The sequence below is a fragment of the Oncorhynchus masou genome, chromosome 8 (assembly GCF_036934945.1).
Source record: "Oncorhynchus masou masou isolate Uvic2021 chromosome 8, UVic_Omas_1.1, whole genome shotgun sequence".
NCBI lineage: Eukaryota > Metazoa > Chordata > Actinopteri > Salmoniformes > Salmonidae > Oncorhynchus > Oncorhynchus masou.
Window position 1 is genome coordinate 33,442,933 of NC_088219.1, and position 24,060 is coordinate 33,466,992.

A 24,060-nucleotide genomic window follows, 5' to 3' on the forward strand; every position below is an offset into this window, starting at 1 on the left:
AGAGAGAGATACGTACACACAGAGTTGAAGAAATAGACAAATGGAAGGAGAGGGAGAGAGATAGATAGAGGAAGAGAGAGACGGAATGAGAGGTCGACAAAGAGAGAGAGAGAGAGAGAGTGACAGAAAGAGAGAATAGAGAGATGTACTTACTGTTGGGCCTTCAGACCCGGGTGGACCCTCCACCAGCATTCCCTGAAACACACAAACACATCAGAGAGATGGATGGCTGCAGCCTGTAGAGCATGCAGCACTATCACCGTGTGTGTGTGTGTGTGTGTGTGTGTGTGTGTGTGTGTGTGTGTGTGTGTGTGTGTGTGTGTGTGTGTGTGTGTGTGTGTGTGTGTGTGTGTGTGTGTGTGTGTGTGACAGTGTGTGTACAACCCTGTGTGTGTATTCATTCATTCATTCATATGCATGCGTTGCTTCAGTATGTGTGCAGATGTATACATGTCCAGACACATTCTGCATATCTACTCTCCATCCAGGAGTGTTGGGTAATTTCATATAAATTCCTGCCTGTCATTTCACTTAGCACTTCACATCAATCTGGGAGGAACCAGCAGAGGGTAAATAATGATCAGGACAAAGTAAGGAGGCTGATGGAACATGTTCAACATGCCGATGGATCAGGGGACTATGGGTAATAAGAACACAGGAACTCTGTGTCCCGGAGATCTGTCCCGGAGATCTGTCTCTGTTCAGCTAATAGCAGAGCCAAGGTGGGCAATTGCCCCCTCAGCTCCCGGCATGCAAAAAGAAAGATGGCCAAATGACTTAAATGTAAATGTAATGGCCTGGTCAGTAAGGGAGGGGGGGGGGGGGTCTCATAGTAAGCACTCCTTGTCTCTCTGAACATGACCCTTGCCCACGACTCACTTAAAAACAGCAGCTCTCTGTCTCCGTCTCGACAGGGTGCGCTCGTAAAACACTCACAGATGAGCTAAAGCTAAAGGGCATGACGGTGAAGACTCATCCTTGTTTTGTTGTGGTGACCATTTTATGGGAAAAACATAACGTAGACACAACTAAAGCCTTGGTTGGAATTATGTGATTTCAGCATTTTTTTGTTTGCCTGCAGCCCTGCAAAATCTCATTCAAGCCACATCTATTTTCCAAGTAAAAAAATTTTTTTTTACTGCCCTACTTTTTAACATTCCGATAGTCATACATGTTCCTTTTGTTTGATGTGTGTCTATGGATAGGTGTGTGTGTGTGTGTGTGTGTGTGTGTGTGTGTGTGTGTGGGGGGGGGGTCACGTCACCGTTTTCCTATAGTGCCTGTCAAACACTTGGCGTAGATGTATGGCCAGGGATGTTTGACCCAGGAGTGACTGATCCCAGCAGTAAACAGATAGAGGAGTGTGTGTATGTGTGTGCGCGTGCAAGCGTGTGTGTGTGTGTTTATGTGTGTGAGTAGCCAGGGTGGGGCTGGAAGTGGGCTGGGGGTGGGGGGTTATGTCGTCATTGTAGACACAAGGGGATTGGACTGGAAGGATGGGGCTCCGCTCATTGTTGATTTAATATCTGAACTAGATGGACGGCTCACTGGCTCATTCAGTGAGGTAGGACACGGACACACATGCGCGCGCTCAGTCACACACATACAAACAATCCCACAAACACATAGTTAAGCCCAGTGACATTTGTTTAAATTAAGCAGCTGTGGATGATTATAGGGCTGAAGCCATGGGATTCAACATCTCCCTTGATTCTGTGACTCAGTTTAGATTGAGGTGGTGCATTATGAATATCTATGTGTTGATGTGGAAGCTTTGGATCACAAGATATGAATTGGCTGCCAGTGATGACATTGGCATACCAGAGACCGATGTAGAGGAATCAAAATCCTTGAGGTATAGCCGTGGCTTTAGCTCCTCGAGTTAACACTGTCATGGGTTCAAATCCCAAACTAGGGACTGGCTGTTTATCTCTCTCTCTCTCTCTCTCTCTACCCCTCCGTTCCCAGCGGGTCTTTCCCTGGTCAGTGTTTATGCTAGCCCACAGTGTGTTTACACACCCGATGATCATTCACAATCTCTAGATGGAGCCGTACTCCAAATGTTTACCCTCTGGGCCAGAGGAGGGCCTTGATGCAGGATACAATGTGAGAATGCAAAGGGCCGAGACCTGTGTGTTTGTGTTATATGACTCACAATCAGTGGTGTGTGATATTTCATGGTTTGGATGTGAAATACACACAATCACATAGACACACATGTGTTTAACACACTCTCTCACACTGACACACACACACACACACACAGGAGAAATTATACTCACAGGCTCAATGATAGCAGGCTCTCCCTTCTGTCCTTTCTCTCCTCGAGACCCATCAACCTGCAGATGACACCGTCATCATTCCCTTCATCATCATCATCATCATCATCACTACTGCTGTCATCACCATCAGTCATAATTACCTGTCCATAGTATTCGTCTGTCTCTGCCGGCAGCACCTTTTCCTCCTGTCCACCGTAGTCCAGGTCTCCATAGCCATAATCTTCTTCCCCGTACTCAGAGATGGACTCCTCCTTAAACCCAACACCCTCCAGATCAGTGTAATCTCCCTCAATATTCACACCATCGCCACCTGCTCCCCTAGCAACGGAACCCCCGGCTCCAGCTCCCGCCGCCCCGCCTCCGGCACTCGCCGCACCACCTCCGGCGCCCGCCGCCCCGCCTCCGGCTCTCGCCGCCCCGCCTCCGGCTCTCGCCGCACCACCTCCGGCACTCGCCGCCCCGCCTCCGGCGCTGGCAGATCCACCTACAGAGACGGAACCGCCCCCAACAGAAACAGAACTGCCCCCGACTGATACGGATCCCCCACCGGCACCGATTTCGACAGTACTGCTGCTGCTGGTTCTGCTGCCGTGGCCACCTCCGCCGACTCCGTACTCATCCTCCTCTCCCTCTCCGTAGGACAGGTCATAGCCCTCGCCATAGTTCCCATCATAGGCTGTTGCTCCCTGAGAGACCAGCGAGGAAAGGATACAGAAGTGCGATGCAATGAGAATAGTACACTGTCACACAATGACAGATAATGGCAATCATCTTATCCTCCTGCTATAGCTGCTTTCCACACGTGTAGTTCTATGTGGGTAAACATGCTGGGTTAAAAACAGCCCAGCGCTGGGTAAATAGTGGACACGACACGTTGGGTTATTTTGACACAGCCAGTTCGGTTGTTTTCGTAGAACACTAGAGGCGTGGCTTAGTGAGGGCGGAGCTTTAAGATATATTTTTGGCCAACTGTGAGAGTAAATGTAATTCCAAGCCCCCAATAGGCCCCGCCCCCTGAAAAATGCCTATGGATTACATCAAAAAAAGACTCAGCATACCGTAGACTTTTACCATGGTTTCCCAAACTCAGTCCTGGGGCTCACCTTCGGTGCACACTCTAGCACTACACAGATGATTCAAATAACCTACTCATTATCTGGCTTTGATTATTTGAATCATGAATAGTATTCAGGGTAAAAAACAAAACGTGCACCCAATGCGGGCCCCAGGACCGATTTTTGGAAACCCTGTGGGGCCTATAACACTGATCAACCAAGCATGAAAGTGAATATAAACCCAAGTAATAAATTAAGCCATGTTTGGGAAATAAGATGACTTTCAGGAGGCATGGCCTGTTGGCAGTGTGGCTTTCTGTTTTTTTTTTGGCCACCAGTGAGAGTAAATGTCATTCATATTCACTGCACATTACATATTCTAATATAACATTAATAACATTATTAGAATAAACATTAAAACAGTGGTAACTCTTCCAACATTGGGACATGCCTAGGCACTTGAGAAACTTATAGTCTTGGGAAAGCCTCACAAACGCTACAAAAGTGTCAGAGCTCAACAGATAGATAACATTACAACAGAACAGATGAACCGGAATGACATTTACGCTCACTGGTAGCCAAAAATAACTATCCGAATACCACGCACCTACTAAGACACTCCTCCAGTCTTCTGATCTGACCCAGCTCTGACCCACCCCAGCATCAATAACCCAACAGCCCAACTGAGTGACCCAACTGTCTGTGTTAAAATAACCCATCGTGTGTCCAGTATTTACACAATTTTGGTTGTTTTTAATCCAGCATTTTTTTGTGTGACGATGATGATAACTCACGGAGGTCCTGTTGCGTGTCATGGTGAATCCTCCACTAGTGGTGATGACCTTCTCAATCTCCGCCCCCGTGCCCAGGTCAACCTTTGACCCCAAGTCCAGCTCCACCCCTGCGCCCGTCCCCATGCTGCTACTGCTGATGGTGACCCTGCGAGCGACGTCGGGCAGGGCCGTGGACTCGTCGTAGTACGTCTCGTAGTTGCCGTAACCTTCCGTATCATAGTTGTCGTAACGGTTGGTATCCTCCCCAGCTCCAGCAGCAGCGGCAGCTTCAGCATTGGCGGTACTGGTCAACACTTTGCCCTCGGCTCCCTGACTGGCTGTCTCCCTTACTGATGACACCACCTCTTTGACGGAGGTGACGACACGGCCGCTCTCTGGCACGGACACCTGGAGAGAAGAACAATGCAATGTTAGGAGGAACCACTGTAGCGTATACAACTGGCATTTACAACGGCTTTGTTTAACGTCATTCATTTTCATTCACCTCAGTTTTAAACCATTGAGATAAAGGAAAACTTTTCAAAGGGATATCTGGCCAAGAAAGCATACTCAGCTAGCATCAACAGCAATCCTCAACAACAATCAATAAGTAATAAGAAAAAGGATGAGGATGGGGGAGGGTGTGAAGTCCCACAACCCGCCATACTAAACTGGAGAGAGACGGGGGACAGAGGACAGTACCTTTACGTCTTCCGTGGCAGGTCCAGCTGCTTCGTCTGTCTCAGTCTCAGAAGGCTTCCCATCCGTGTCCTCATAGTAAGGATACTCATAGTAATAGCTGTCCTCCTCTGTGTTCTATACAATACAGGGAATTATGAAACGGTTAGTTCCGGCAAAGCAATCGGATTGGTCAAAAGTGTGTTCCAGCAGTGGTGCTATTGAGCATAACACCACGGCTAGCACAACACCACGGCAAGCGCAACACCACGGCTAGCACAACACTACAGCTAGCAATAATATACGAGAGGGTGTGCGTTATGGCGACCCTGGTCGGAAACCTTTCCAGGAATGTCAATCTGACCCATATCTGACCTCTCTCTCTCCTAAGCCTCAGCGGACCTACTCTTCTGTGTTCATACATGTCACTGATGGATAATAGATCACTTTTCCACTGGTGTCTAAATGAAGCCGTCCCAGATCTTAACAGGTCGAGGGCATGTTGCTGTGTACTTTGGGGCGTTTTCTAGCCTCTGCATTTCTCTACTTTCCCAAAACACAACTCCCCCGAATTGCCCAACCCTAAACCTAGATACCGCTGCGGGTTGGGGTGAGCGGGTTGGAAGGTTCTAAGAGGGTACAATGGGGTGAGGTGGTACAAGGGAGATCAGGAGTGAAGGTGTTTAAGAAGGGCGGGTAGGCAGGAGTGGGGTTCACTTCCATTTTATGCAAGCTTACTTTACTTGCATATGGCGGTGCACCGAATGTACCGAATGATTGCATGCCATAAGCTCTCTGTCATAGAGCTCATCCTGATGATGTACTGAGAGGAGTGGTGGTCCTAGTTGCATCAGTGCCTCTCAGTTTATTTGATCTGTGAGCTCTTCTCCATATTAGCCTTATTATTGTAATATGATTTGGTCGGGGCCCCCCTCTTGACGGAAAAGAGAAAATGTAACATTTTCAAGTTAATTCCCTGTAATTCTACACATTTTGCCAAGGGCCGGAGAATTTCTTTTGCAATTTTATAACAACTGTCATGCAATTTTACTCATTTTGCCATGGGGCAGAGAGAAATGTCTGCAGTATTAAAGCAAATTTCATAAATTCTACCCATATTGCCAGTTTAGATAACTGACTAGACTAATTTACCAATCAAAAAAATATTAGCTGAAATGGCTAAGTGAATGACTGTCAGTTTCTGACAAAACCAACCAAATTTCAAACTTGCACCTTCTGTATTCTACTATTACTACTATCAACAGTAAGTTGAGACCCCGACCGAGTTCCCTAGTGGCCGGGGGCCCTAAGCGACCAGGTACAAGAGCTGTGATTGGGCACACTATGGTTCTGGTTCTCTCCCTGACTACTCCCCATCCATAAGAAGGGTGAGATCACCACCAACTGGAATGAGTCCTAGTGCGTGGTTGGTTAGTTTCTTGAATTAATGTCCTTCTCCTCCAAAGGATCAAGCCTTACCACACCAAGGTACGAAAGCAGAGATGTTTAATAGAATGGGGGCAGATACTGACGAAGGACAATCTCCATTCAGCATAGCGCATGGAGATACAGGCCTAGGCAAGTACTCTGCCATTCCTGCATATGTTATCTACAATATCACTGCATAGCATATTCAACCCTGTTGGTTTCCCCAGCAGTCAGCACTTTCTCTCTGGCAAACTTCAGCGTTTTCCCCCTCAGCCATGCAGCTCTTTTTTTCTTTCCAGCAGTTTGTCCAACCGACACTACCTGATCCCTAATCAAAGAGCTGCTTATGGATAAAGGGATTAGGGTAAATCAGGGAATACCACGCCTCAGGGTATATGAAGGTGTTTGATAGAATGCACAGAACCTGGAGCTGGTTTAGAGCTTCATTGGTTAGCTTTTATATTATTGCTAAGTCAGGTACTCGTCCTAAGGCCCTAAAGGGAAAGGCGACCGGAAACATGACCGAATACAAACAGTATAGCTATTCCTTCCGCAAGGCAATCATACAAGCTAAGTGGTCAGTAAAGAGACGAAGTAGAGTCGCAATTCAACAGCCCAGACACAAGAGGTATGTGGCAGGTTCTACAGTCAATCACGGACTACAAAAAGAAAACCAGCCTCGTCGCGGACCCCGATGTCTTGCTTCCAGACAAACTAAACAACTTCATTGCTCGCTTTGAGGACAACACAGTGCCACCGACACAGCCCGCTACCAAAACCTGCGGACTCTCCTTCACCGCAGCCAACGTGAGTCATGGGACAGTGGTGGAGAAGGTGGAAAGTTCCTCAGCGTACACATCACAGACAAACTGAAATGGTTCACCCACACAGACATCGTGGTGAAGAATTTCTTCAACCTCAGGAGGCTGAAGAAATTTGCCTCACCAAAAACCCTCACAAACTTTTACAGATGCACAATCGAGAGCATCCTGCCGAGCTGTATCACCGCCTGGTACGGTAACTGCTCCGCCCACAACCGCAAGGCTCTCCAGAGAGTAGTGAGGTTTACACAACGCATCACCTGGCGGCAAACTACCTGCCTTCCAGGACACCTACACCATTCGATGTCACAGGAAGGCCAAAAAGATCATCAAGAACAACAACCTCCCGAGCCACTGCCTGTTCCCCCCGCTATCATCCAGAAGGCGAGGTCAGTACAGGTGCATCAAAGCTGGGACCGGAAGACTGAAAAACAGCTTCTATCTCAAGGCCATCAGACTGTTAAACAGCCATCACTAACATTGAGTGGCTGCTGCCAACATACTGACTCAAACCTCTAGCCACTTTAATGATTAAAAATTGGATGTAATAAATATATCAAGTCACTTTAGACAATACCACTTTTTATGTTTACATACGCTACATTACTCATCTCATATGTATATACTGTACCCTATAGCATCTACTGCATCTTGCCTATGCCGTTCGGCCATCGCTCGTCCACATATTTCTATGTACATATACTTATTCATTCCTATACACTTGTGTGTATAAGGTAGTTGTTGTGAAATTGTTAGATTACTTGTTAGATATTACTGCATGGTCGGAACTAGAAGCACAAGCACTTCGCTACACTCACATTAACATCTACTAACCATGTGTATGTGGCCAATACTATTTGATTTGATTTGAAGGACCCACCCTGACCGATAGTTGCCCTTAACCTCTGCCTGTCAAAACAATTAGCACTTTATTAAAAAGTGTATCATCTTCTTTTTAAACTTCTCAAGCCGACACAGCAAGTAGGCTTTCACCTGAAGATAATGACCCTGAGACATGAGAAGAGAGAGACTCTTATAGAGAGACGTATATAAAACAGACTCTAAACATACTGTAAACATGGATCGGAAACAAGATGGTGGAGAGTTGATGAAGTGACTCACGTATTCATCTGTGTTGGGGTCCTGTGCCTGGGGCTGCTCTGGGACAGGGACCTCACAGTCGGGGCTGTAGTGCTCGCAGTAATCATAGGCAGCACGGTGATCGGCTACAATCATCAGCTGCTGGATGTCTCCCTGGAAACACACAGGAAAAAGGAAGTGAAAAGTGATGTTAAATTATTATTATTTTTAATAAATAAATAAACAAATCCCTAAAAAGACAGTGGTCAACCGTGAACTCAATGAAAATATGTCTCGCAGAGCGTCCTGCAGGCTGAACCATAGACTGCAAGAACGAGGAGGATGTATATACTGTAAATGCTGGATAGCTGATGCTATGTAGTGGCCACTGAGATGCTTTAAAGTCACCGGTTGGCCGTCCAAATCCCCGTCTTCGTTCATGGCTTAGGAAAGGGCAAATTTAGCTACTGCAGGACACAACAGGTTACAAGCAGACCAAAAACATCATACGTTTTTGGACAATGACATTTGGTTTTAAATTGGATTTGATTGGTGTGATGCCAAATCCAAATCAGGCCTCCCTTGGGGGGTGTTTTTCTGTGCCAGGAACACCCACAGTTTTTTTTGTATTATCTTTTCTTAAATATATTTTTTATCAACGGCGACCAAATGCTTACTGGCATCAATCAATCAAGTGCTACGGCGGCAACATGTCATACTCTTTTTGTCCAGACAGCACCGGATACATGGGCTACACATACTGAGACAGAGGGGCGCCGTTTCCCTCGCTCTGATGATTTCTCCTGTCAGATAGATACAGCGAGCTGCGAATTATGAAAACAGAGAGACGAAAGATAAATTGTTTTTACGTTGGTCAAATTTTGGGGGAAGCTTGGCTCCCCTCTGCATCCATGAATACATACTTCTGACGGTACACTATGTGTATTGATCTTTTTGTAGCCCCGAGAACAATACCGTACCCTAATGTACCCTTTTTCTGACTGTGTATGGAGACAACATGGGCTGAACGGCTCTGGCACATATATCTAATGAACATGGTGGTTTACAGAGAGAGACGGAGGGTGAGAAAGAGAGAGCGAGTGGTTCAGCAGGATCACCAGGCTGCATAGGGAGTTGGGTGTGAGTGTTATACTATATGTTAAAACCTTGACAAGACTTGTACCTCAACTACACAGTACACTTCCCAAGCCAGCACTAACAACACATATCAAGAAATCAACAAAGATTTTTATTTTAACACTGCTCTAAACCACACGTAGTAACATTTCCTCACAAATGCCATCAAATCATGTTTTTATTCAACCCACAGTATGTACACATCCAAATATGTATGCATAGGCACGCCAACCTTTCAGTCTTTCATTAACTCCATCTGCCAGCTGTTTGAAATGACTGAAAAACACTTTTGTTTTTCCACGTCTGATTCTCCATGCATGAAGAATCTTTATTACTTACAGAGAGTATTTGTCACTTGTGGTGCAACCAACAACAGTTTGCAGAAAAGCATTCATCTGAAGGTCTCCAGCATTAATTTGCATGTGCGTAGTGATTCTCTACATGCACAACACCACACAGTCCAATATTGTTTCCTGATGTCTTCTGGCTGGTGTCTGTCTTCCTGGTGGATGAAAGGGAAGCCAACTAGGACTCTGTCTTCCAGATGAAGTGCTCTGCTAAAGCCATTTACACACCATGGCTACTCCAGCATCACGCTCAAGGCTCTCAGGATCTCCAAGCCATTTACACACCATGGCTACTCCAGCATCACGCTCAAGGCTCTCAGGATCTCCAAGCCATTTACACACCATGGCTACTCCAGCATCACGCTCAAGGCTCTCAGGATCTCCAAGCCATTTACACACCATGGCTACTCCAGCATCACGCTCAAGGCTCTCAGGATCTCCAAGCCATTTACACACCATGGCTACTCCAGCATCACGCTCAAGGCTCTCAGGATCTCCAAGCCATTTACACACCATGGCTACTCCAGCATCACGCTCAAGGCTCTCAGGATCTCCAAGCCATTTACACACCATGGCTACTCCAGCATCACGCTCAAGGCTCTCAGGATCTCCAAGCCATTTACACACCATGGCTACTCCAGCATCACGCTCAAGGCTCTCAGGATCTCTAAGCCATTTACACACCATGGCTACTCCAGCATCACGCTCAAGGCTCTCAGGATCTCCAAGCCATTTACACACCATGGCTTCTCCAGCATCACGCTCAAGGCTCTCAGGATCTCCAAGACATTTACACACCATGGCTACTCCAGCATCACGCTCAAGGCTCTCAGGATCTCCAAGACATTTACACACCATGGCTAATCCAGCATCACGCTCAAGGCTCTCAGGATCTCCAAGACATTTGAGCTGTCCGGATGTTAATAGATGCGTCATTTGAACCCATATCTTTTGTTGTTGTTGTTGTCAATATCAGAACCCGGAAGATACCGATTTGAAGCAAAAACAGCCATCTGTAAGCTGTTAAGTGTTGGTGATGGAAAAGTGTTGGACCAAGTCAGGTTTGTTTCTCAGACCCTTATGGACTAAACTGGGATGTTGACCAAACTCATCCTGTGTCAGTGCTTAAGTTGTCAATCGGTCTGTCTGTGTGTCTCTACACTATCAGAAAAAAGGGTTCCAAAAGGGTTCTTTGTATATGGTTCTACCAAGAGTTCTACCAATAATCTTTTTGACCTGAAGAACCATTTTTGGAAAACAGGGGTTCGTTGTAAGGCAAAGGGTTCTACCTAGAACCTTGACCACCCTGAGAACTGTTTTTTGAAGAAGGGGTTATTTGATGAGCCATACATCATATTTCCAAGAATGCTCTATTGCTGGATGATTTTCATAACTGTTTGTTTTAATATTTGTGTTTTTGCATGCACATTTATTGGTTGATACATTTTATGCTACACAAATATGCTACACTATACTCCAAAGATAAAAGGGTTCTCAGTAGAACCCTTCATAGAGGGTTCTAGGTAGAACCAAATACAAGGGGTTATATAAAGTACCCTACATTGAACCCTACTCTTTGCAAAAGGTTCTACCTAGCACCAAAAAGGGGACAAACTGAAGAACCCTGTATGGTTCTACTTAGCAAGTGTAGAGTATAGAGTATCTTTGATTCACAGCTGCTCTAGAGTGAAAGTTTAAAATGGCTGCCCATTAGCTCAGCGAAAATTCAATAAAACTAAATTGAGACCATTCAGTGGGCGCCAGGGGGATGTGACTAGATGCTTCCCCATCTCCTGCTTCCTTCTCCCGTTTCTCTCCCCCAGGGTACCAGGGCCGGGCGGTGCCAGACCACACGTGGCGCGATCCTCAATTCACCCAGACGGAACGCTTAGTCATACATTTTCAGACGCTGAGAACACAGCCGGGGCAATAAGAACACCACCACATAGAAAAACACAAACACGCACACAATACAATACACCCACGTCTCCATACAGGTAACGAGGGAAGCTGTGGCGTTTTACAACATTTCGTTGGGAAAAGCTGATGCATGTGTTTGATTGTGCAGTGCTTGGAACTAGAAGGCTAAAGCCCTTGAGGGAGGAGAGAGAAAGCGCTGGCATTTGTCACCATCACTGTGTTGAACCGTGCTGAACCATACTGTGCTCCCAGTTCCAGCTGGTGCTGAAGGTTCAACTCTAAGGTAATCAACAGAGGTCTACCGCCATAGGCCAGTAACCACCAGGCAAGACGCAAGCCCAGGAAGTGAGCTTTGTTTAAACCCCATAGACAGTGGGAGAGAACGTAAAAAAGAAAGCGCGACACATCCATTGAGATTTACTGTCAGCGGAAAGATTACTTCTAGCTAGGGTCACATTTTGTGCTTTATGCTTGTCTTTTAAAGCACAAAAAGTTCAGTTGGTTGTGGCGTGTCCTGTATTCACAAAGATACAATTCAGTCCAATGCAGTTAAAGATCAATTCTCCAACCTCACCAGAAGGAAACCAAAGACCATTTTACGCAAGTCATTTTAAAATACCATGTTCCCCTTGATAAAGACAAACTACACAGTAAAACGTTTGTTACTTCTTGTCACTACTAAGCTGGTTTTGATTTCCCTTGTATGGGCCTGGGTTGGGATGTGTCCCAAATGGCACCCTATTCTCTACGTATTGATGCTGGATCTTAATTTGAGACAGTTTGCTACAAGCAGGAAAATAATCCTGCAGCAACAAGGAAATAATGAATGGAGATTTTTGTAGGGGTTGATAAAATTTTTGTTACGCACAACAAAATGATGGTTCTAAGATAGAGGTTCTGTGGCTTGTAACCATAGCGGAACCCTTTTTGGTGATATATACAACAGAACTCTTTTTAGAAGGTTCAATAAAGAACCATGCTCATAAGGTTCTAAATGGAACCTGTACGGTGCTATAAAGAATCCTTTCCTACGGTTCTATAAAGAACCATTTAAAAAAGGTTCGATATAGAACCAAAAAAAGGATTACAACCGTTTTTTTTTATGGTTCTTTATAGAACCTTTGTGGAGAACGGTTCCATAAAGAACCCTTTTCAATCTGAAAGGTTCTTTGTAGACCTTTCTGAAGAACCATACAGGTTTAAAAAAAAAATGAATTTGGTCATCCATATTATATTGTTCAAATTCCATACAGTAAAGAAACATTGAAGAGCTGAAAGGGTTATTTGGGTCAATATGGTGCAGGGTAGCCTAGTGGTTAGAGCGTTGGATTATTAATCGAAAGTGTTGCAAGTTCAAATCCCGAGCTGACAAGGTACAAATCTCTTGTTCTGCCCCTGAACAGGCATTTAACACACTGTTCCTAGGCCGTCATTGAAAATAAGAATTTGTTCTTAACTGACTTGCCTAGTAAAATTTAAAAAAGAACTATCACCCTTCCCAAAGAACCCTTGAGGAATTCTCATTTTTCAGTGTGTAGAGCACTATGAGCACTGGTCAAAAAGTAGTGTACTACATCGAGAATAGGTTTCCATTTGGGACGCAAACCTTGGTCTCTTTATAACAGAAAGGCCCAGCCAAGTGTTGCTTAAACTGGCAGTACAAAGACTTCTGGTGGATGTCATTACTACACTCCCCAGGTGTACGCTCATATTTTTCCTTATATAGCTGCCAAAGAGTTAATATTCAATGCAGACCAAATGTTTCCAATATATTTATTTCTATGGCCTTAACCAAGCCTTCATCAAACCACCATTTATCAATATGATGTTAATGGGCCTTGGCATTAGCATTGCAGCTGAACTAATGGCGGGGATGTTCAATGGAGGCGTACTGTATGTATGGCTTTGCAGAGTCAGTAGTTGTGGATTCCTTCAGTGTACTATGAGAGGCCACTACTGTATCCTTAGGCAAGAGATGGCATGGACAAGCAGTGGTTTGGCTTAACCCAAGAAAATAAATAAAAATATCAAAGATTATAGGATCGGTAGAGGAGAGAGAGAAACACACACACACTTTACCAGGCACACAAACAGCAATGGCTGTATTTCATAGCCCTGGCGGAACATTCAGAGACGCCCCAATTACAGGTCCTATTTCTGAGGGAATGGCGGGATCTGGGGGAACCGTTTCTTTCTGCTGAACTAAGCATCACATATCCCATCAGACTGGTGTTTAACAGAGCACAACCAGACAATAACAGTACTACACACACACACACACACACACACACACTGCCCTGTAGCCACCCTGTCAGCATCTCTGTGGGATACGGTGAAACACGATCTATACTCCCAGCCAGCCATCAATGGAAAAACTGCTGCCTGTGTCCGTAAGTCATGGAGTAGCAGGACAAACACATCCAGCGTGTTCAAGGTACGGCTGCAGGCCTGTGTATGTGAGAGGAGGGATGGAAGGAGAGCAAAAGTCCAAGTTCTAAAGAAGGGATCCAAATGAAAGACAAGAGGATGTGTGTATATGGGGGGGCCTGTTTCTGTAGTATCTCAAAATACAAGACTATATCAGTAGATCAAGCCATGCCCTGAACAGCATCCACCTACCAGCCATTAACCAGTGCTGTTCCAGTTGTGCCCAGGTGGGGGCAGGAGAGGGTAGAACTGTATATTAATGCAACGTAATAAAGCATTTACAATGGGTTAGTAAATAGTTTATTCATCATTTATTGATCATTACTCCCACATTTGTAAATGCTAATAACCTAATTATTCACACATTTACCAACAACTTTTTAAAGTATTTAACAATGATTTATAAGATCATTCATAAGCTGTTTAATATAGGTCCTTATAAATCATTAAGTGTGGGCTATTTATAAATAATACATATTTTATGAATGTTTTGAGTGACCAGTGTAATTTCTCACAAAAATATGGGCCTTCTATCGGTATTGTATTCCAAAACAGTCAGTGTGACGGTAACATCACAGCAGTGTTGAAGTGTACCTTCAGACACTCTATGCAGAGTAAAACAAAGTTCTTAGTCCAAAAATGCGAACATAAGTGTTTGACTTACCAAAACCAAAGTGTGGATTGGAGGCACTCCTTATAGAGCAGTTCAATCTCGGTTAACCAAGACAAAAATCTTGCGTGGCGATTCTAATTTGCTGATTCACATTTTGAAACGGAGGTCCAGGTTAAACGTAAACTTTTTCTAAAGTGTTTTTCTCCCGGTGTGTCAGATTGTGGGCAGCAGGGCCAAGAGAGCAGGGTAGGACTATGGGAGGTCTTGGTCCACCTCTGCCTACCTGGTTGCCCGTCCCACATCAAAGCTCTTCACAGCATGATCCAAATCATTATTTACATAGCAAACCCAGAGCTGCTGCCCGACATACCCAGACCTCCACCAACACCAACCCAGAGCTCAACGCCTGCCTGGGCATTCTTCAACCTGACCACACTAACCAAGCAACACACTGCACAGGTCAGCTCACTGCACTGCAAGGGCTATAAATCAACACACACAGAGGGAGAAGACACAGAGACACTGTCACAGTAATATACAAATTGTTAGAGTTGCATTTACCCACATACACCGTCAAATGCACCTTCAGACCCCTCCACCACACACACACACACACACACATAAGACACACACACACACTTAAGACACACACACACTTAAGGCACAAACATTTGTGACCATTTTCAGGAAACTACGTGTATGTCGCAAGTCATGACTTCACAGGAGAGCCAATTTAACGTACATTTTTTATCAAAATGCATTTTTAGGCAGAAAAGCCAACTGGAACATGTAAACTTTCATGTGCCTTAACAACTAACTGGTATGCCATATGTAAATACAAATACAATTGCTAAATTACGAGCATTGGGGGTTAAGCCACAGAAAAAGCTGTCATGCCCTGACCTTAGTTATCTTTGTTTTCTTTATTATTTTGGTTAGGTCAGGGTGTGACGAGGGTGGTTTGTGTGTTTTTGTCTTTTCTATTTTTTGTTTGTATTATCTATGGGGTTTTGGTATGTCTAGGTAAATGTAGGTCTATAGTGGCCTGAATTGGTTCCCAATCAGAGGCAGCTGTTTATCGTGATCTCTGATTGAGGATCCAATTTAGGTTGTACATTTTCTATTTTGGTTTGATGGGTAATTGTCTATGTGTAGTTGCATGTCAGCACTCGTTGTATTAGCGTCACGGTCGTTTTTGTTATTTTGTTAGTTTGTTTAGTGTTCTTCGTTAATTAAAGAAGATGTATTGATATCACGCTGTGCCTTGGTCTCCTAACTATGACGAACGTGACAAAAGCCTACAACCTTCCCACTAGCCATGATTGGCTGAGATAATGAGTCGGCTGGACATGCCGAGAGAGGAGTTTGGATTGGTCTGCCATATACAGTTGAAGTCGGATGTTTACATACACCTTAGCCAAATACATTTAAACCCAGTTTTTCATAATTCCTGACATTTAATCCAAATAAAACTTCCCTGTCTTAGGTCAGTTAGGATCACCACTTTAATTAAGAATGTGGATAATAGTAGAGAGAATGATTTATTTCAGGCTTTATTTCTTTCATCACATTCCCAGTGAGTCAGAAGTTTACATACACTCAATTAGTATTTGGTAGCATCGTCTTTAAATTGTTTAACTTGGGTCAAACATTTCGTGTAGCCTTCCACAAGCTTCCCACAATAAGTTGGGTGAATTTTGGCCCATTCCTCCTGACAGAGCTGGTGTAACGGAGTCAGGTTTGTAGGCCTCCTTGCTCGCACATGCTTTTTCAGTTCTTCCCACAAATTTTCTATGGGATTGTAGTCAGGGCTTTGTGATGGCCACTCCAATATCTTGACTTTGTTGTCCTTAAAGCCATTTTGCCACAACTTTGGAAGTATGCTTGGGATCATAGTCCATTTGGAAGACCCAAGCTTTAACTTCCTGACTGATGTCTTGAGATGTTGCTTCAATATTTCCACATAATTTTGCCACCTCATGATGCCATCTATTTTGTGAAGTGCACCAATCCCTCCTGCAGCAAAGCACCCGCACAACGTGATGCTTCCACCCAGTGCTTCACGGTTGGGATGGTGTTCTTCGGCTTGCAAGTCCCCCCTTTTTCCTCCAAACATAACAATGGTCATTATGGCCAAACGGTTCTATTTTTGTTTCATCAGACCAGAGGACATTTCTCCAAAAAGTATGATCTTTGTCCCCACGTGCAGTTGCAACCGTAGTCTGGCTTTTTATGGCGGTTTTGGAACAGTGGCTTCTTCCGCTGAGCGGCCTTTCAGGTTATGTCGATATAGGACTCGTTTTAATGTGGATATAGATACTTTTGTACCGGTTTCCTACAGCATCTTCACAAGGTCCTTAGCTCTTGTTCTGGGATTGATTTGCACTTTTTGCACCAAAGTACGTTCATCTCTAGGAGACAGAACGCGTCTCCTTCCTGAGCTTTATGATGGCTGAGTGGTCCCATGGTGTTTATAGTTGCGTACTATTGCTTGTACAGATGAACGTGGTACCTTCAGGCGTTTGGAAATTGCTCCCAAGGATGAACCAGAGTTGTGGAGGTCTACAAGGTCTTGGCTGATTTCTTTTGATTTTCCCATGATGTCAAGCAAAGAGGCACTGAGTTTGAAGGTAGTCCTTGAAATACATCCACAGGTACACCTCCAATTGACTCAAATGATGTCAATAAGCCTATCAGATATTTCTAAAGCCATGACATAATTTTCTGGAATTTTCCAAGCTGTTTAAAGGCAGAGTCAACTTAGTGTACCTAAACTTCTAACCCATTGGAATTGTGACACAGTGAGTTATAAGTGAAATAATCTGTCTGTAAACAATTGTTGGAAAAATTACTGTGTCATGCACAAACTAGATGTCCTAACTGACTTGCCAAAACCAAAAACTGTGGAGTGGTTGAAAAACGAGTTAATGACTCCAACCTAAGTGTATGTAAACTTACGACTTCAACTGTAAAAGGCTTCTGCCTATTTGAGCTGGTCATACTGTGTTGGAAATCCTGTCGAACACATCTTTTTTTAAATGAATCGTGTAGTGAAGCTGCATAAGTGTTGCTCTCCACTTCCTGGCGCTTGAGTTTTGAAATCAATGGCATTAGAGTAATAGCTAAAGAGATGTACAAAACACCTGTCTCTGGATTACATCTTCAAACTAAGGGCAACCGTGGCATGGTATCCGTGACAGGGAGACGCATCCATCATGCATGATGATGTACACGGACGGGTAAGATAGTCTAGCATTAGCTAGCTACATTTTCAAATATTATACGTTTTGACAGAAAGTGGTTTCAATTCAAGCTAAAGTGTACTGTTAGCTAGCTAACGTTAGCTGGCTGGCTCCCTAGCTAATGTTAAGTGTATGATGTTAACATTCGTATCCCAGAACCGTTTGCTTTGCTAGTTAGAGCCTAATGTTAGCTAGCTAGCTGGTTGGTTTGCTCCCAGCAGCTTCATGCAGGGTGGTAATGGCATGATTTGGCACTATGTCCATTGTTGTTTAACTAGCTAACGTTAGCTGGGCGGCTCGTTAGCTAATGTTACTTGACGTGTGTGATCTTACACGTTGTTTACCCAGCTAGGTTAATTGTTTACCTAGCAAGCTACATGTCTTAAGCTAAAATGCACAACACCTGTTGAATATGGCCGGGGTTAGTAAACGTCGGCAAAAAAGAGTAATGAAATTGTTGCCAGCAGAGCTGGTTAGGCTGTGTTCATATGTTATCCAGAGGTAAATAAATCATTGGCCGGAGCGTTAAGCGTGCGCTCTGAACGCTCCGAGACCGAAACGAGATGGGTGGGGCTAAAGCTTAAGAGGGTGTGAACGATGCTAAATGGGTGTGGACAAAGATACCAAAACATTCATAGGCTGTTTTCTAAAAAGTTTACAAGTTTATCAACTTTCAAAGCATAATTACTTTCCCATTGTTCCTCAAACATGCACTGTTTGATATACCATTTTGTAGCTCTGAGTCTCTACTTGTTTCCAATGTAAAAAACAACAACAATGTTGCTACAAAAGACCGAATCCAGGTTGTGAGTCACATTTATACACATACACAGTATCCCCTCCAGACAGTGGCTGATTCTCAGAGCTCAGTGAAGCTGCCGAAAGCCACAGATGAGTCTATCACCTCACTTATCCACCAGACCCCCTCTCACCCTCCCAACACCCCCTCCCTAACTGCCTCACCCCCTTCTGCTCTTGTCGTGCTTCTGGATACGCTTTGGGTCCTCTCTCTCCTCCCCCTCTCCTCTTTGGGTACCATCCACTCCCTTCCGCCCCTCTTTCTCCTCCTCCCCTTTCTCCTCCCCCCTCCCCTTTTCTTGCGAGAGAGTCACCTCCACCGCACAGGATTATGGATGGATTTTTTCCAGTCCGCCTCTCTGACTATGACGTTGGCCAGGAGCACTGGGGGAAGGTGGTGCAGAGGTGCACATTTGGGAATGTTTGGCTTGGCCATTTGCTGAAAGGCGCAAAAGAAGTGCTGAGGGCACACTTCTACTTGTGGGCCTGCTCCGATCATTAAGGGGGTTGAGAGAGGGGGTTGAGGGAGGGGGTGAGGGAGGGTTGAGTTGAAACCCAGACATCTGCCATGAATTAAGGAAATTCTCCCGGTGATCCAGGGGAGAAACGTGTCTGTCTGGGGCTAGACGACTGAACTGTGTTAAACTCAATATAAGGTCACATAATAACTCATTAAGAGCTAGCAGCTAGTGTGTTCTCACAGGGTTAATTAAGCATAGTATATGCCAAAAAGGCATCATAGGAGAAGGCCAAGCGTGAATGAAGTAAGCTAACCAAACAGTAAGGTTCTTGAATATTGAATAATTCAGCTTCATTTGATCCCTTTTCAATGCGTGTCAATCCGTACCTGAGACATCAGGCAACTGTCTGAGAATAGAAAGTCTATGAATGAAGTATGAGCCACTGAAGCTATTCGTTTGGGGACTCCACTTTTATAGTGCTTCAGAAACTGTGAAAAGACATAAAAAAATACATGACACTATTCAATGGTCAACAGAGACATGAGACACTACGTACCTGAGAAAGAAAGCACGCAAAGAGGACCTAATAGTGGTGTTCAAAGTTGGAGTCGCAACCCCTAGTGGGAGAACTGCAGTGGGGGTATATATATTTTGAAGGCCTTTCCTGATTATTGTGTAGAAACGTTTTTTGAGAACGATAATTGGAAGTAATGTCTGGGTATATAAGCTTGGTCTACGGAGGCTCTTAAAGTCTGCTTCTTTACCATCTCAGCCACCATCACTGTAGTCATTGGTCCTGTCATTGGTCCGGACCATCTATCACTGACAAATCTTCTTGATAGGAATTCTGCTAACTCACCTGTCAGTTGTCAGTCTCTGTAGAGGGAGTACCTGGAACTGCAATTACCTTGATCCCCATATCTCTATTTCTATCTGTGTTATGTTTACCTGACGAGATGTTATGAAATGCAGGACAGGCAAAAAGAAAGTGAAGAATGTGAAAAAGAGGAAACAGGACATGGGAAACTCCTTATAGATCTGTAATAATCTGAAATGAAGCCGCTTAACGAGCATCATGGGTTCCTGTGGTTTACTGCTTTTTCCTGGCTCACAGCACTGCTGCCACAGGAGCCCTACACCTCAACCCTGTCTGTCCCTGGCCCTACCCCATTCACTTCACCTGTCTCCCTCACAGGAGCCCTACACCTCACCCCTGTCTGTCCCTGGCCCTACACCATTCACTTCACCTGTCTCCCTCACAGGAGCCCTACACCTCACCCCTGTCTGTCCCTGGCCCAACACCATTCACTTCACCTGTCTCCCTCACAGGAGTCACCCCTGTCTGCCCTACACCATTCACTTCACCTGTCTCCCTCACAGGAGCCCTACACCTCACCCCTGTCTGTCCCTGGCCCTACACCATTCACTTCACCTGTCTCCCTCACAGGAGCCCTACACCTCAACCCTGTCTGTCCCTGGCCCTACCCCATTCACTTCACCTGTCTCCCTCACAGGAGCCCTACACCTCACCCTGTCTGTCCCTGGCCCTACACCATTCACTTCACCTGTCTCCCTCACAGGAGCCCTACACCTCACCCCTGTCTGTCCCTGGCCCTACACCATTCACTTCACCTCCATCCCTCACCTCACCCCTGTCTGTCCCTCACCCCTGTCTGTCCCGGTTTATACCTCCATCCCCCTACTGTCTCAGTCAACCCGAACCCTTGTTTCTACCTTCCTGCTGCCTCTGTTGACTCCTTTGTGCCGCCATACCTGCAGCCTACCTCTCCTTCTACCTCTACCCTCCCCTGTCTTTCCCTCAACCCTCCCTCTATCTTTACCGACCCCTTGTCTTTTCCTTTCCTCTCCTCTCCTGCTCTACCTCCCCCTTAGTACTCCTCCCCCTGTCCAGCCACCCCCATCCTGGGACAACCTATCAGCAGCACCATGGAAACCTCTGGATGATGTCACGCATTATGGCCACCGTTCAAAGGCTGACATCAGTGGAGAGAGAAGAGAACTCCTCATTCTTTCCAGGTCCTGGACCAAAAACCCGTCACATTCGTACCTATAGTGGCTAGCCCTCTCTTTCTCCACCTCGGTCTCTCTTGACCTCTTGGTCTCGCTCTCCTTTTCTCTCACTCTCTCTCTGCACCTCTGTGTCTCTCTTTCTCTCTATCATTCTCTCCGTCACCCTCCCCTTTTCTATGTCTCTGTATTCATTCTCTTTGTCTATATTGCCCTTTTTTTGGAGGATCAATATGTTACTTATTGCCAAAATAGACAGTTGTTGAGAGAGTAAACGGTTCCCCATTAGTTCTGACTGAACTTTCACAAAGTATAACTTCCAAACGAGAAAATCCCTAAATCACCATCAGACACAGTCAAATTCAATTTGTGTCTGCCAACAGAGTCCTGTGCCAGAGGCAATGGATACCCAGACATTGCCCCATCCATCCATCCACCCCTCTCTCCCTCAGTCTCTCTCTCCTTCTCTCTCTTCCTCTGCCCACATCTTGTCCTCCCTCTTCTGTCCTCTCCTTCTTTCTGCCTCCCCCCCAACCCTTTCTCTCTTATCTCCCCCTCTCTCAACATTCCTCCCTCCTTCCTCCCCTACCTCACTGCCTGTCTCTGTCCCAGTCCCGTAGAGAAGACCGAGAGCTTACAGGCTGGATCACATCTGTCCTGTCTGTATTGGCTCTCTCTCTCTCTCGCTCCTCTGTGGCCACAGCCATTCATTTCACATAATGTTGTTTCCCGTATACCTGCCTGGCTGGCAGGGGATGGGCCTTATTATCCCAGGTTTATCTTGGCACAGACAATGGGAAACGACAGTGTTTAAGATCATTGGACACGGTCTGCCGACGCCCTCTAAGAGTGTCTCTTTCTCTCTCACGCACACAGACACACAAGTGCACTCAAACGCATACAGACACATAAATACACACACACAAACATGCATAAAACAGACACACACACACGCAAAATATAAACATCAATTCTGGTGAATTACTCTTCCTGCAGAGCGAATGATAATTGCATAAAGGTTGAATAAATATAACACGGCCACGACTACAGTACTCTATAACTATAGCCAGATACTGCATCACACTGGCGCTGTAAACGATGTCCTGCAATGTCATCGTAAACAGTACAACTAGCAAACCCATAGTACTACTAGCAAAGAAAAACGTCAAATGTGTTTTCCCTTGTTTTCCTGCTCGCCCACCTCTAAGCTGTAACCTCTAGCAGCCCATCAGACTCAAGTCAAGTAAGGAAACAGGGAGTGTGGGAGAGAACGGGGAGAGAGAATAAGTAAAGGAGAGAAAGGGGAGAGGGGGAAGCATCATATACTCTATAACTATGCAATGACCCTATAGCTAGATACTGTATCACATTGGCATTGTAAATGATGCCATGCAGTATCCTCGTAAGCGGTACTACTAGCAAACCCATACACTCACAGAAATGCCACAGTCACACACGGTACGGCACTTAAACATAATATAAGCACCCGCTCTCAAACCACAACATGTCAATGTCAACAACCTAACCACAAACCTCTCCAACATAGCTGCCACTTTACAGCGGTATGTACAGAGCAGGCTCCGCCTCCTTGGGAAGCCTCACAGGCAGACAACAACATTATTGTTCATAATAATTCCTCTATTCACACATCACAGGTAGGGGTTAGATAGAGACTCTCTCGTCGCTCTTTCTGGCTCTCTTTTTATTTCCACCTCTTTCACTTTCTCTCTATCTCTCTCTCTCTTTTTGATGTTTTATTGCTTCTCTCTCACGGTAAATAGATCTCTTTCTAAATCCCTAGCGTCAGAAATCGTGACAGAAGCCTATTTCGGGAAACTTTCTGGCGATATTCAAGGAAATGCTGAGAGCCAGACTTCTCTTTTTTACGTTTTTATATTCCAATCCAACCCCCTCCCCTCTGTCCGATCCCCCGCCACATCTCTCTCAACTCTCCCTTTCTCTCTGTCTTTTTTTCTCCGTGCCTCCTTACAAGATTGCATTTACATTTGAGACATTCAGCAGACGCTCTTATCCAGAGCGTTCGTTTTAAGATAGCTCGGTGAGACAGCCACATTTCACAGTCATAGTAAGTACATTTTTCCTCAAGATGTGAAACTGGAAATGTACAGGAATCTGACCAATTGAATGAAATGGCCCTGCCACTGAAATCAAATGTGTTTTCCCTTGTTTTCCTGCTCACCCACCTTTAAGCCGTAGCCTCTAGCAGCCCATCAGACTCAAGTCAAGTAAGTGAACAGGGGGTGTGGGAGAGAACGGAGAGAGAGAATAAGTAAAGGAGAGAAAGGGGAGAGGGGGAAGCATAATTTGGAAACTATGTGGCATATTTTCCATTTTCTGTGAGTGCTAGAAGCCTGTGCCGTCTCCGAACTGGTCTGGCAGACACACAGCATCGGGAGGGAACGTTTGAAACATCTTTCACAAAATGTCCGCCTGTTCTGTTACCAAGTTAACGGTCAGGCTGTTGTTGTGGGTTTGGGTTGTTTGGGTTGCTGGATGTGATATGTGTTGACTAGGAAGGCTCCTATAGGCTCCAACAAGAAGGAATTAAAAACCCAGGAGCGGGCGCACACACACACACACACACACACACACACACACATGTTCTCTCTGTCGAAAAACATACCAGGCTAAGGGGGTGCGTGCTGGGTCTTTTGTGACTTACGACCAAGTTTTAATGTCACATGCACAAGTACAGTGAAATGCCTTTCTCGTCAGCTCTAACCCCAACAATGCAGTAATCAATAACAATGTAATACAACAAAAATAACAAGGTAGAACAAAAACACACAAAATAAGAAATAAGAAACAAGAAAAACACGATCAAGTAGGTCAGCATACTATATACAAGGTCAGTTCCAGCACCATATTTACAATGTGCAGGGATACTGGATCGATAGAGGTAGATATGTATAGGGGTAAGTGATACAGTATCGAGCTATAGAGTCATTG

General features: G+C 45.1%; 1 protein-coding gene across 3 annotated transcripts in view; it reads right to left on the reverse strand.

The window, feature by feature from the left end:
- LOC135544554 (collagen alpha-1(XI) chain-like) overlaps positions 1-24,060 on the reverse strand; it is a 126,674-nt gene that overhangs the window by 48,897 nt on the left and 53,717 nt on the right. For 2 of the 3 annotated variants that reach the window (XM_064972252.1, XM_064972251.1), the window contains exons 5-11: positions 8,160-8,291; positions 4,813-4,926; positions 4,132-4,518; positions 2,725-2,968; positions 2,423-2,682; positions 2,283-2,339; positions 154-195 (exon numbers count right to left, since the gene is read on the reverse strand). In XM_064972252.1, the coding sequence (XP_064828324.1) occupies positions 154-195; positions 2,283-2,339; positions 2,423-2,682; positions 2,725-2,968; positions 4,132-4,518; positions 4,813-4,926; positions 8,160-8,291 (1,236 nt within the window). Of the gene's footprint in view, positions 1-153; positions 196-2,282; positions 2,340-2,422; positions 2,969-4,131; positions 4,519-4,812; positions 4,927-8,159; positions 8,292-24,060 lie in introns of all 3 variants that reach the window. The other variant, XM_064972250.1, reaches the window with a different exon arrangement.